Source organism: Dreissena polymorpha, chromosome 4 (assembly GCF_020536995.1).
Source record: "Dreissena polymorpha isolate Duluth1 chromosome 4, UMN_Dpol_1.0, whole genome shotgun sequence".
NCBI classification, from domain to species: Eukaryota; Metazoa; Mollusca; class Bivalvia; order Myida; family Dreissenidae; genus Dreissena; species Dreissena polymorpha.
The window spans coordinates 129,601,760-129,616,034 of NC_068358.1; the positions used below are offsets into that span (position 1 = coordinate 129,601,760).

Sequence of the window (14,275 nt, forward strand, 5' to 3'; positions counted from 1 at the left end):
AGACCGGAAGATTATGTTGAAATAAAACACCAAATAACACGTAAACAGGAAAAAAATAGTTTTCCCTCACAAAGAAGATAACTTGAACAATTGATCAAATGATACGAAACAATTGGACGCGTCTTGCCAATCCGAAAGCAATGGCGTAAATATTGAGCGGAGATATTTGGTAAACAAAATAATTATGTCAGCAATATATTTCGGCGTTTTACTCAAAATATCCCGCTTATAAATCCGGTTGTGTACGCAAAATATAAACACGTGTAATGTTTCAAGACACTTAATTTTTATACTTTGTTAATCAGTGCTTGCTAGTCTTCCTAATGCTTCATTTCTTATCAATGGCGTTGATACCATTTTAAAAATACTGTAGTACGTGTTAACCATGTAACCAACAATCAAATACGTTATAACATAATACTACTGTTCTGAATGGTTTGATATAATGCAACCTTTGTGTCATAAACGCCTCGTGATATTGTGAATAACCAGGATGACTGACCAAAAAGGTCAAAACACAAAATGCATTTGCAAAATGTGAACTCCGTTAGCCTGATGACAGGTTATCAACAATTATGCTGGTTTTGCAAGTCTATTATTTTAATAAAATACTTTTAAATACTGTTGCTCAAAACGATAGAGGGCAACGTATACATACAAGTAGTATTTAAAGACGAATGTGCTGTTCATGTATAACTTGGTTTGAATAAATATAAGATAATAAAAATGTCAAAACAAAAGCTAAATGGAAGAAGTTCAGGATTTATTTCGTTATTTCATTTAAAAACTTGTACTTTCGTAGTAATGGCAGTCAACACAGTTTTGAAATTAACCTGGAGATATGGTATGTGTTTGTCTTGTGTTAAACTTATTTCATTTACAACTTATTTTATTTGTTGTTTTTAAACGTGTATTCAAAAACAAACCATGCAAAATACGAAATTTGATATTTATCAAGTGTTACATTAATAGTTGTAATTGAATAGGTTAATAACATTTAAATGATGTGTCAATATTATATTCATGTTATTATCAAAATATGCTATGAAGTAACGTCAAAAAGTCCGTCCATCAAGAAAATTGCGCATGTGATGTACATGTTTTCTTAATAAAATTTTAATTTTTTAACATAGCGTCGTGATAATTATATCAAATGAATCAGCTGACAAATGCGCATTTCACAATATATAATACAAAAACAGAGATACCGACATTTAAGGATAACCTATGTTTAAGTGATTATAAAAGCTAAAAAAAAATCAATATTAATTATAATGGTATCCTAGTAGAGAGGCCCTCTAAGGTTTGTAAAACATGCAACAATAATGTTTAACAATATCAAATTAGCACTCTAGTTAGCGTCCAAAGTTGGTAAAGTTTTTTTATTTTTAATGCCTAATTATGTTTTGCGTAAAATTCGGAAAAGATAAAAGTAATTATAAAAGCAATATTTTCTACCGACTTGAATTAAAATAATATCGTTGTGAAGGAAAATTTATGACGTTCCTAAAATATGCAAAAGTATTTTTTCAATATCAGATGTGTGCTGTAGATTGGTATAAGTTGTTTGATTTCCCTACCAAATTATGACATTTTCTGTTTTAAAGGTACAGTTTTAAAGCGTAAAATTGTTTCCGGTAACCCGACCCTACGTTTTTTTTTTCTTGTCGACCCTAAAATATAGTTTGGAGTATTTAAAGTCGATTTTCGTGCAACATGCTTTTCTTTCGACATTATCACTTAACATGCATATAATAGGAATATAAGGCATCCGGATAAAGACCCTCCCGTCAATTTCATAGGGGCGTACATAAGCTCCTCCGTCTTTTATTCGGAAATTTAAATATCGCTTACCGTTTAACTGTAATAATGACCCTTTGATTATTTTTTCAATAAACTTAGTATAAGAATAATTTCTTGTGAACGCATCTCCTCTTATAATTTCAATGGATTTTCATTTATACTCATGGACATTCTTCAGGGCGACATGCAGTTGTACGTTAATGCCGGAAGTTATATATTGCCTATTATTTAGGTAGTTCTGGCCTTTGTAATATTTGCCTCTATTTACCTAAATTGTACAGGAATTTGTCGGACTCTACCTAATTCCCCCATACAGAGGCTTTATACTTATGTGTAAAGCTAATTCATGCTAACAATTCACTGTCTCAGTAAAACGGCTATTACCGTCAAAAACAGAATGTATATTAAAAATAAAGTTTTCATTTAGGAATGCATGTATGTTTCCTAATTAATAAAGAACCCAATAATTTATATGTTGAATAAGGTTGAGGATGTAATTTTGATCGAGGCAATGTAAAAACCCGCTTGTAAGAGATAATGTTATTCTATTATATCATAAAAATATCCCTGTAAATGTTTGGCAAATATGATGATCTTCTAAACACATCTAGAATATCAGAACAATACTACGAAATTAAATAAAAACATGTTGTTTTTTTAAAGATCGATTGTGTATATTTGTAAATACTTATATTGAACTATATACAGTTTAATCCGTATCAACTCGCCATTTCACTTAAGTTTCTGTTTCTGGATTTATTTTCATTTGCATTGTTTAGTCGTACAAAGTACGGTGTGTCATACCAGCAATAATGAGATTTGAGCCATGAATACACTGTATCAAAAATGAATACACAAGATCCGTATTAGTTAATTCATTGTGAATTGGTCAACACTGGCCTAGCTGCTGATAGGATCTTCTCCAGAAATGAGATGCACGGTAGATTCATAGTGACACATATTTGTTATTGAAAAAGAATAAACACCATAAAAACGTCATTATAAACATCATGTTTCTTGATATTACTTGTTCTATCGCCCGTAATAAAAGGAGTACGAGATTATTAATGGCACTATCCGGATTCCGTACTTTGATAATACTTGTTAAGATTTTCAAATACATTTTTTGAGTCCCCCAAACCGAAATTTTCATAAAGCACCACACTCGTGTCACTTATATTCAACGTTATGAATGCCCAAATAACGATCGTTTGGTCACGCTTTGGTGAAGATTTGTACCCGCCTTCGCCCCTCCCTTAGATAACCCCACCAATTTTATGTAAAACTAAAGCGGTGGTATGCATGCGCGATAAGGATCTTCATCCTGCTTTGTCCCCACGACATAAAATGTCACATTTTCACGAGACTGAAACTTATTTACTCAATTTCTCTTGTATATACGGAAAAGGGATATAGTATATTTTATTTACATCAAATCCTGTTCATTGTACATTAAACCAGCATTACAGGTTGTTGTGTTCGTTATCGGTTCAAACGACATCGGCACAAAGACCCCGGTAATTGGGCAATGTTTTACACGTGTTGTGCATGACGTAAATTACATTAGCTGAGGTTTCTTTAATCTTATTTGCTGTTTTCCACATGTTACATTTAAGGGACTTGTGATATCGTCGAAGACATATAAACTTACTTATCTTCATTTTTACTTTCGGTTACCATCTTGGAAGTATAGTTGACTCAATAAATAATACAACTCCAAACAGAGGTGGCGCTAGAGATAACCGAACGTGATATGAAGCTCCGTGTTTTCATCAATAATAACGAAAAGAGGGCAATACAAGTAATTTACGCAAATATAATTAGTTAACGCGTCTGTCAGGATTGTACAAAATATCGTCATACTATCATAATGTACGATTATTTTGGAAACACACGCAATAGGGTTTTGAAAATTCTAATAAGATACACCGCTTCATATTACGTTTAGCGAATTATGCTGATGAATGTACGCTGTTTAAAAATTGTGCATTATGGATGAACTAACAGATTCGAGTCAAATATCAATTATAAATAACGTTAATATCAAGTTGCATCTGCAGGAAGTTATTGTATCGTCAAAACAAGGCCGGTCATTTTAGGCATGTGGCCAATTGCAATTTTATTAGACACAAGACAAAAACACGACACACACTGGGGTCACCGCATAAACATGGCCAATGCAAAGCAACGCATAGCCTGAGGTTAAGAGCCGGTTTAAGGGCGGCGAAACATTACACTTTGCCAAAAGAAAAAAAAACCTTCAAAAGCAAAACACTAATTAACCTAATTGCATGACAATTTCAATCAAACTACAATAAAAGAGAATACGCTTAATTTGATTAAACTATTCAACTACTCAATGGTTGTATGTTCACCAGAGCAACATAACTGTAACTTTCTAAGGCACAATGAAATGAAACAAAAACAACGTCGCATGTTTTTAATAAAATAATAAGTTAACTCCAGAAATAAGATCATGAGGGAAAATGGTCAAACCACCCGCTGTCTTTTCCTTATTGCTCTCACGACAACAAAAGCCACCATATATACTATTCACCCTCAATATAATATATAAATCAAAATCATTCGTAGGCACTTATCAGGATCCTCTTTGCACGTACCATTATAATTAATATCGAATTAATAAAACTGTTTCCTCTAAACCACTTTTACCTTTTCCGGGTTTTCCATTAGGCATTTTTTGTGTGCGAAAAAAACCTAAAAGTAGACCGACTTTGATCGCGATTTACAGACCGATCCCGACCCTGCCATACAATATGATTACATCGTTAGAAGCTTTGGAGACTCCTTTTTCCAACGGTACCATTATTATTCATATCGGACGAATAATAAAGCATTTATAATCATTTTTACCTTTTCCGGGTTTTACCTAAAAGATTTCCGGGTTTTATACCTTCCCATACCAAATGTTGGCTAAATTCTAGCATCATTTTTTTCTCATGTTATCCATACAAATTAGAGCATTGCCGGATGGTTACGTTGCATATGGAAATGGCTGTCATTAAAATTCAGAAGTGTTTGTCGGATTACACATTTACTTATGCTCATTTGAGAATAAAACAAAACGTTTACAGTTGTGTGTAATTAATTTAACGAGTCTTTGTTAAAACGCTTAACGTGATGGAAAAATGTTTTGACAATATTACGCATGAAATGCACAATTTCCACGAGGATAACACCGTTGCCATCATCAGTTTTCTAAGAAACTGGCCACTATTTTATCTGATTAGAATGGTACATGTGTAGGTATAACAATAAATGCGTAAATAATTTATATAAACATTAAGTTTAACGGACAAGTGTAGTTCAGCAACGGACAAGTTAAATTTCCTAAATTGTTGTCCGTGGACAAGAATAGTTTTCGCCACCCCTGTCAAGTCTAGATTAGAATCATCTGAAACCTTTTTTTATTCTGGAAAATTTACTATTAAAGGTCAAATTGGTGTAACATGTTTTAATGTTTTTTTTATACATGTATATCTGTTATTATCAAAATCTTGATAATTGCAGAGACTTTCATTATCTCTCAATATTCTCATTTGGTATTTTAATTTGTGCTAGTGCTTAGCATGTACACTTCTTTTTATCAGATTATTATTAATTAAGTCATGTTCATGTACTCATTTGTTAATGTCAGTTAAAGTGCCAGACATATACTAATCTTATATCAGACTGTAATTTATGAAGTAATATACTCGTTTGGTAATTTCATTTTAAATTATGACTAGCACTTCAAATGAAATTACCAAACGAGTAATGATAAACTCTTGTTAAAATGTTATTGACATTGAGATTGTTCTTTGTCAATCTGACAGGTCAATTTTTGAAACTGTTTTAATGATCTCATGTGCTAAGAGTTAACACTGTAATTGTACTTTTTTATTGTGTACTCTTAACACAGTATTACTTATAAATGTTCAGATATTTGCTCATAAAATGCTTCAGTATTATTGTTTTAATTATTGTGATGTTTATCAGACTTTATTTTTCTTAAGGTTACTTACTCCTTTGGTAATATTATTTGAATTGCTAGTCACATACTCTTGGTAAAATGGGATCGTGTTAAGTAGAGGTTAATTATATTGAATGTTATTGTTTGACAGGTGATAAAGATGTTTACAGTTTGCACTGTTTCTCCTTATTGGCAATAACTACTTGTAGACTAGTAATTTAACTTCCAATAATGACAATAACATTTCAAAATATATAACTAAACCAATAATTGGTTTAGTTATATATTTTGAAATGTCATTGTCATTATTGGAAATTACAACTTATTAAAATGTTAAAATTTCCATTGTTTGTTTAATTCAGATTTTCATTAATACTGTAAAGAATACATGTTATGTACTGCACAGAAATTATACATTAAGCTAGGGCCCGGGCCCTTCCCCCTTCCCTTTTTTCTGTTTTGAATCTCTTAAAAATACAGGTGTCTTAAATCTCAGGAGAAGCGATTTCTTTGTTTCAAATAAGCTAAATTGCAGGTGCTTCCAGGGGCCTCTGGCCCCCTGGACCCCTGTCCAGGGTGTTCCCTGAACCCACCGTATGCCTTATCGGCACCCAGAATTTAATTTTAAGGATTTCAAATTTGGGACAATTGACACCCCTGTGAGTTGATGTAACCTGAGGACTTAACAATTCACATTAATATCCTCTATTTTAACTGAGGAAAATCATGTAAAATATGTGCCCAAAATTGCTCAGAAGCCACGATTTGGCACCTTTATTTCAAAAAATTTCCGGGGGGGGGCCGGACCCCCGAGCAGGTTGGCCTCCTCAAATAACTCAAAAGCCTGCTACAACGAATCCTAATGAAAACCCTGGCAACCACTTCATTTGGTTAATTAATGATCGATATTTTCCTGGAATACAGTCTTAATAAGATTAAGGAAATGACAATACTAAACAAAACTCAAAATTGTTCCTACAGTATTATATTGTATAGGTCATTTATAAGTTGTAATATTTCAACTAGCAAGCTTTTATAACTAGACCTTTTTTTAATGTGATTTAAACAGAAACCTTTTCTGTGAACTTATTAATACATTAAGGATTGAAAACTATGTAGTGATGCTTATTTTCCACAAAGCAGCATGCCAATGATAGTAATGGATTACACGCCTGAGATAGACTGACATGTTTTGACTGTGATATACAGTAAATGTTACTGAACATCTTTAAGATTAACAAAATATGAACAATTGAGAGATTGAATCTTAAAATATTCAAGACCTTCGGGTATTAAATACGAGTAATACTAAATTTCACAGTGTGACAGGTCACGCAGAATAGACCTGCAATACCTTTAGTTCTGAATACAGATCTAGACACTTTATTTTCACACCTTTTGCATCATACGAAATTAAACACATCGTAAACGCCATCAATAAACATTGCCATTCCCCATTTGATTGCCCATTTTAAATTTCATATAACTATTCCTGCATATTTAGTCCCCTACCGGAGAGGGACTTATGCTCTGTCAGTCTGTCACACTTTTCTGGATCCTGTGATAACTTTTAAGTTCTTCATATTTTTTCATGAAACTTGAAACATGGACAGATGGCAATATGGAGATCATGCATGTTATTTTATGTTGTTCCTACATCAAGAATTCTGGCTGCTATGGCAACAAATAGACTAGAAATATTGCTGAAAATGGTGAATCCTGCGATAACTTTATAAGTTCTTCATATTTTTCATGAAACTTAAAACTTAACTAGATGGCAATATGGAGATTATGCATGTCATTTCATTTTTTTCCTACTTCAAGAATTCTGGTTGCTATGGCAACAAATAAACTACAAATATTGCTGAAAATGGTGGGTTCTGCGATTACTTTAAAAGTATCTTCTTCATATTATTTCATGAAACTTTAAACATGGACACATGACAATATTGAGATCATGCACATCATTTGATTATTTTCCTAGATGAAAAATTCTGGTTGCTATGGCAACAAATATACTAGAAATAAATATACTAACAGTAGTGAAAAGTAGTGACTGTCAGTCTCTTTAACAAGAACTTTAACAATCCAGTGAAAACAATTGTTCTATTCTGGAAGACTACCCTTAATAACAACAAGCGCCATAGACTTGTACATGAGCCAACCCATGAACTTGGTGCAGTGTTAGACCTTGCCTTCAGTAACCTACCTAGAAATGTTTGCACAGTTGTCAATGCCCCAGTGTGTTACTCTGATCACCATGCCATCATAGTCCAGTTGAAATTAGACATGAATAATTAACAGGTAAACTACATTTTTCAATTAAATTTAACAAATGCAATCTCTCTAAAATAGCTTCCGGTAGGGGACTTATTGCTTGGCAATAGTCTTGTTTAATATGGAATTACGTTAGAACGTTATACATCTCGATAGGGCTATACTTTAAGATATCTCCCGAAAATCCATGCAAGTATAAATATGTCACCATTGATGAGAAGTTTTTTCATCAGACCGGTATTCGCCTTACTTGTTATTTAAAGTAGATCTGTGTTTTGTATAATAATATCGTAGCCTTTTCCTAAATATTGACCCAACCTAGGTAACTACCACCTCGGCCTTCACATCAATAGAAATGAATCCGAAGTGTAATAACCTTAACTGCATAAGACTAATGACTGATACTATGGTAACCAGAATGGAATCGCAAACCTCAAGCGGCTATCAATTAGCACTCTTATTAATGGCACCAATACCGCAAATTTGTTTGACAGGTAATACTGTTTCAGAAATAAAAGTGTGGGGGGGGGAGGGGGGCAGCGGTTTAATATTTTTAAACATGTATATACGTCGACGTTACAGCCGACGTATCCCGGTTCGATTCCCACTCCAAAAGCAATGCAGTCCCCTCTGTTGAATATCGATTGTATCGCATTTTACATTTCTTGAAATCTACGTTCTAAAGAGCATGCTGAGCATTTTGAACTGTTCAAGACAGCTAAGACTTTGGCAATGACAATACTGTGTTCATTAAATGAGAAGGAGTTGTCTATCTTTTATATTTCATTCAGTTTTTATCAGCTTATTTTAAAAATAAAAAATAGAAGATTTGAAAGGCTTGTAGGTTCTTCCAAGCAAACGAACTCGAGCGCTTTTATTTTAAAATTACGTTTTAATAACGCGTACAAATACTTAAAAGGTAGTTCGTTGGACAAATATGGGTCGTTCGTTTCTTTCCGCATTGTTGACTTTTGTCGTTATAATTTTAAGGTCAAATGAATATATATGTACAATCAAATGGTTAACGAATCCATTGTTGTTTCAATACAACTTTCTTACCTATTCATTTCTCACACGGATTACTTGCTCTGCGCACATTCTCTTTGATGCGCAGTCATCCGCATTGTGAGCAAAAACAATGAAAATGGACGACAAAAGGACTGAAGTGCTTTATAAAAGACACAAGATCTAAATACAATGTACTGAAAACTTAATTTTAATAAAGTATTCAATTTATGAATTCATTAAAACTATGGCTCTAAACAAGATAGTACAGTGGCAGCCGATAGTATTTAAAGGGTATGGACATTTGATTTGGTAAGTTGCATTTCATGAAATCTGAAATAGAACACTTCTTAATTACTAGATGCTATTATAAATATCAAATAATGAAACTTTAAATTAAGAATCGCGTATATAAACTGTTTATTGAACGCATCTAATTGTGTGTCGGGAATTAAGTCGAATTCAAGTTCCTTTTCGTTTTCAAATAAATTTAATGAACAAATTAAAATATGTTAGAATTTGTAAGACGCGCATCCTAAGGGTTTGATAAATACTGCTACATGTATTTAGAACCTAAACGATTGCTTGATCATTGGTTGTCGTTCCAGACGAGAGTCACCCAGACGTATTCTAGACAAGCCTCCGAAACTCAAACTACGCCTGATCTCTCCGTCGCCGGTAAAGCGAGCATTCCAGCCGAAACCGAGAGCAGAATCAGAAAGAGGGCACAGCGCTTACACGCCGAAGCCATCCGAACGATCGAAAGCCGTACCGCAATCAACATCCGCACGGACGACCCCTGTACTCATGATGAGTAACGCCAAAGTCGCAGGTGCGGACAAGTCTGGCACAGACGCCAAGAACACCACGTCAAAGGCGCTGGTCGAAAAGAAGGAGGAAAAGAAGGACGAGGCTCCGGGAAAAAGTAACACAAGCGTCGCGAAGACTTCTGAGGCTAAGAAGGAGCTCAAGTGCGGCCTGTGTTCCGATAAGTTCCACGAACCGAAGCTGCTCTCGTGCCTCCATTCGTTCTGCCTGAATTGCCTTCGCCGCTATGTCGAGAAGGGCAAATTCAAGACCAAGTTCCCGTGCCCCCTGTGCAACAGAAATATCGAGATACCCAAATCTGGCGGAGTGAAGGTGAGTAACAAGAATCGGATTTCTTGCCCTCGCATTTGGGCGATTATAAAATATATAGGAATACACATGCACGGAATGCTGGAATAACATGTATTGTTCGAAATGCACCACTGCCCAATGGGCTATTTTTAATTCTATATGTTTGGAAGAAATGTGCATATTGCTTATATATAAATATTCTATCTTCCATCTGTTTTCGAATCCAATAGTATGTATTCAATTATCACTATTTATAATAATAAGAAAAATGGCGGATTTAAGTGAACGTGGGTTCGGAAAAAGGTGAGTTTTTTGTTAAATTAATGCTACATATTCGAATAGCACAACTAAAAAGAATGCTCTACATACTGGATACACTATAATGAAGATGCTATTGTAATCGGGAGACGTCGGCTTCGATTCCCACTTGGGGAGCGTAAAATCCCAACAGGTTCTGGTTCTTCCCATGAGAAGGATTTGAAAGTTTCTTTGTAAATATTCGAATTTCGATGCTGTCCGGTTATTAAAAAATAAATATGTTTTAAATAAAAAAAAAAACGTTTTCGCAAATATTCAATCATATTCTTTCAAGATTTTTTTTCATGCAGCTGATATATGTTCACACTAAATGTCAGTGGCAATCGGCTAGTACGCTAATGTTTGTTTTCATCACTTTAACCCTGAAATGTGTATGTTGCAGTCCCTGCAGGCGAACATGTACCTGGTGGCCTCGGAGAGCGTGGACAAGACGCCCGGATGTGACATCTGCGACCAGGGCAGCAAGGCTCTGGAGCGCTGCCTGGACTGCGAGGAGAACATGTGCGCTAACTGCCTCTCCTACCACAACAAGATGAAGGCAACTAGGGTTCACAGGACCGCACCAATAGGTGGGCTTGAGAATGATTGGAAAATGTGTGATCGACTGACGTATTCTAAGTTCACTTTGCTCTTAGCCTTAACCCTTTGCATGCTGGGAAATTTGTCGTCTGCTAAAATGTCGTCTGCTGAATTTCTAAAATTAGCATTTTCTTCGATTTTTTCCAAAGAATATTATCAGAATAGCAAACACGTATAAAACTTAAATGTGTATTATCAAATTCAATGTTCAAACACAATACAATCATTTTCAGGCGACAACGCCAAGTCAAAGCCCAAGATTCAGCAGAAGCAGTTCTGTGACCAGCACGCGCAGGAAGAACTGCGTTTCTACTGCGTCCCGTGCGCAAAGATCGTCTGCAGAGATTGCAAGACCATCAACCACACGGTCCACCAGACGCTTGAACTCAACGAGGTTGCAGACGGCCGGAAACGGGACATCGCGAAATCCCTCCGCCTAACAAAAGAGTTCTTGCCCAAACTTCAGTCGCACATCAAAACACTTCAAACAATGGCAAAAAGCCTGGAGAAGAATACACAGGAAACTTCGAAGGAGATAAAAGCTCAGGCTAAGAAAATGCACGAAGAGATTGACCGGATGGCTGCGGAAATGATTTCGGAAATCAAGCAGAAGAATAAGGAAATGGAAAATACGCTGCAGAGAAATATCAAGGCTTCCGAAGTTGTACACGCGTCGTTTGAATCCATCATCCTTGCAGCGGAGTCGTTCATGAACGTCGGGAGCGATCATGACGTCATTGAAAACTCGATCAATATTAAGAATAGGGTGGAGAACCTCCCCAAGGAAGTTCCCGTCGAGACGGTGGACTTTCTGGAATTCAAATTCAGACCAGGTCCACTTCCGTCCACCGATTTATGGACATGCTTCGGAAGTTGGACGTCTGACGTCGCTGCGAACGTTACCCTGTCCATTCCGCGACAGATTGGGCCAGCCATGGCACTGATGGTGAGGGAACTGAGCTCGTTCGCGGTGCTCGGTGGGAAAGCTATCATTTCTATAGCGCCCGCGAAGGACGGAAACGCCTGGGTCTGCAACAGTCTGTCGGAGCATCTCTTCCTGTACACGAAGAGCGGACAGTGCAGGACGCACGTGAAAGCTGGCTTCGAAGTTGGCGACATATTTTGTGCCTCGGACGAGAGCGTCATGATGTCCTTTCCGTCCCAGCGTAAGATAAAGCGAATGACCGCTAACGGACAAATCAACGACTTCGCAAATCTGCCGATGTACCCCGCGGGCCTAACTCAGACAGAGAGCGGCGACATTCTTGTGTGCGCGATGGAAAAACTCGGCGAGTCCGTGCGCGGACCCGACTCCAAGGGCGCCATATTGAGGGTAAACAACTTCGGGCGCGTGGAAAAATTCGACAAGGACCGCAACGCCAACTTGTTCACCCGCCCGATCCGCGTGGCCGTAAACGCTAACAAGGATATCATCGTGTCGGAGTGGGCCAAGGGCAACGACCACGTGGTCGCGCTCACCGGTGACGGGAAGATGAAATGGAAGTACCACGGGCCGACCACGTTGGAATTGAAAGACCAGTTTGTTCCAAACGCCATCGCCTGTGACAAATACTGCCAAGTGCTGATCGCCGACTCGCACAACCGCGCCATCCATCTGGTGGACCGAGACGGGCACTTCATCAAGCTTCTACTCACCGAGAAAGAGGGCCTCGGGGAGCCGTGGTCCGTCGCCGTTGACAGCGAGAACTTCCTCTGGGTGGGCGATACGGAAGGCAACATAAAGGTCTATAAATACATGACGTAGGTAGTGACGATGTTTGTGTCAATAAATGCATAACAGAGAGAAGACTCTAAGTGCTTATGTACCTTAATGATGTTCTATTTTAGGTATCAGTGTGTTATTTCATTAATTTTAACGCACCCTACGAAATAAAACGAGTCAGTGAACTAAATTTTACGTAACTCTGAAAATGAATCTTAATGCAGTTATGTAAGATATTATGTGACGTGTGAATTATGTGACGTACTGTCCATTTTCATGGTCATGGACATGTACAAAGTTACGTAGTTTTGTTTTATAAATCCAATTGATTTCATCAGTTTCGTGCTTTTGAAAATACACATGTACATAAATGTAAAGCGGATGTTTGCACCTGAATTAAAAGAATTGCCTAGGTGAATCTTGTTTAGCTGAACGTTGAATGTAACTCAATAACCATCAAGAAATGTTTGTCGACATTAGCTGCGTATTGTTTAATAGCATGAACATCATAACTGCACCGTGTGTATTTTATGCATTATATAAATTAAACTTCGAGTTATGATTTGATCCTTCATTAATAAAGGCCAAGGGATGTTATCACAGACGCATATTTCATTACTCTTTAATTTTACATGAATGCCAATTGTATTGTCTTGTTTTTTATTATTATATTGTTATCTTGCATACTAATACAGCCATTTTACGCTTAATGCATTCCTGATGTCCTGTTAACATTTCGATAACAGTATTTATTTTTGTTTGGGGTTTCCGCTGGGTTCATCATTATTTCTGTAAAGTCCCAGCGGTCAGTTTACCAAACTCACACTCCCTAGGTTCGCTGGGTTACCTCTACTATGTGCACATACTTAGTCAGTGGCTGACAACTGCCCAACTAGAATCAGAGGTAGGGGAGAACGACCGCCGAAAGAATTGTATGACCAATGCGGCAGGGCCGGGGATCGAACCCGTTATCTTTCGGATGTGTAGTCCATCACTGTACCAACTGAGCTTGCTTATAACAGTGAAAAGGGTGCATTTAAAACTTAAACAGAACAATAAACGAGTAAGGGAGTAACGTGTTCATTGATAATATTTCTGTAATTCAAAATACGAGAACATGAAGTTTTAATAATTGACATTAATTGAGCCTGTTACTTTTTCTTCATTCCATTACAAGCGGAGAGATTCCACTCAGAATTAATAAAGTAAGACATACATGTAACGGTCATCGTTCAACTTCAATTACTACACGAGCGGTATGGCTGTATGGGATATGGAGTTATTGTCCTTTGTTTTTCCTTTCATGTGCGAACGACATTAATTATATAAATTACGTATAAATATTCAGTTAAAGTTTATATCGACATTTATACGAATAATTTGTTGCCACATGGATAGGTCATGGTGACCACAAAGTCACACTTCCAAAGTCAGTGCAATGTATTATTCGCTTGCCATAAGAAAAAACAACAGAAACA

General features: G+C 36.5%; 1 protein-coding gene and 1 long non-coding RNA gene across 2 annotated transcripts in view; one reads left to right on the forward strand and one right to left on the reverse strand.

The window, feature by feature from the left end:
- The window catches only part of LOC127876491 (uncharacterized), a 180,464-nt gene that overhangs the window by 30,895 nt on the left and 135,294 nt on the right, over positions 1-14,275 (reverse strand). The window lies entirely within an intron of this gene.
- Positions 9,742-13,401, forward strand: LOC127876450 (E3 ubiquitin-protein ligase TRIM71-like). Its single transcript, XM_052421746.1, has 3 exons — positions 9,742-10,198; positions 10,878-11,064; positions 11,308-13,401. Exons 1-3 carry the CDS (start codon positions 9,866-9,868, stop codon positions 12,837-12,839), a joined length of 2,052 nt encoding a protein of 683 aa, XP_052277706.1. The 5' UTR covers positions 9,742-9,865; the 3' UTR covers positions 12,840-13,401.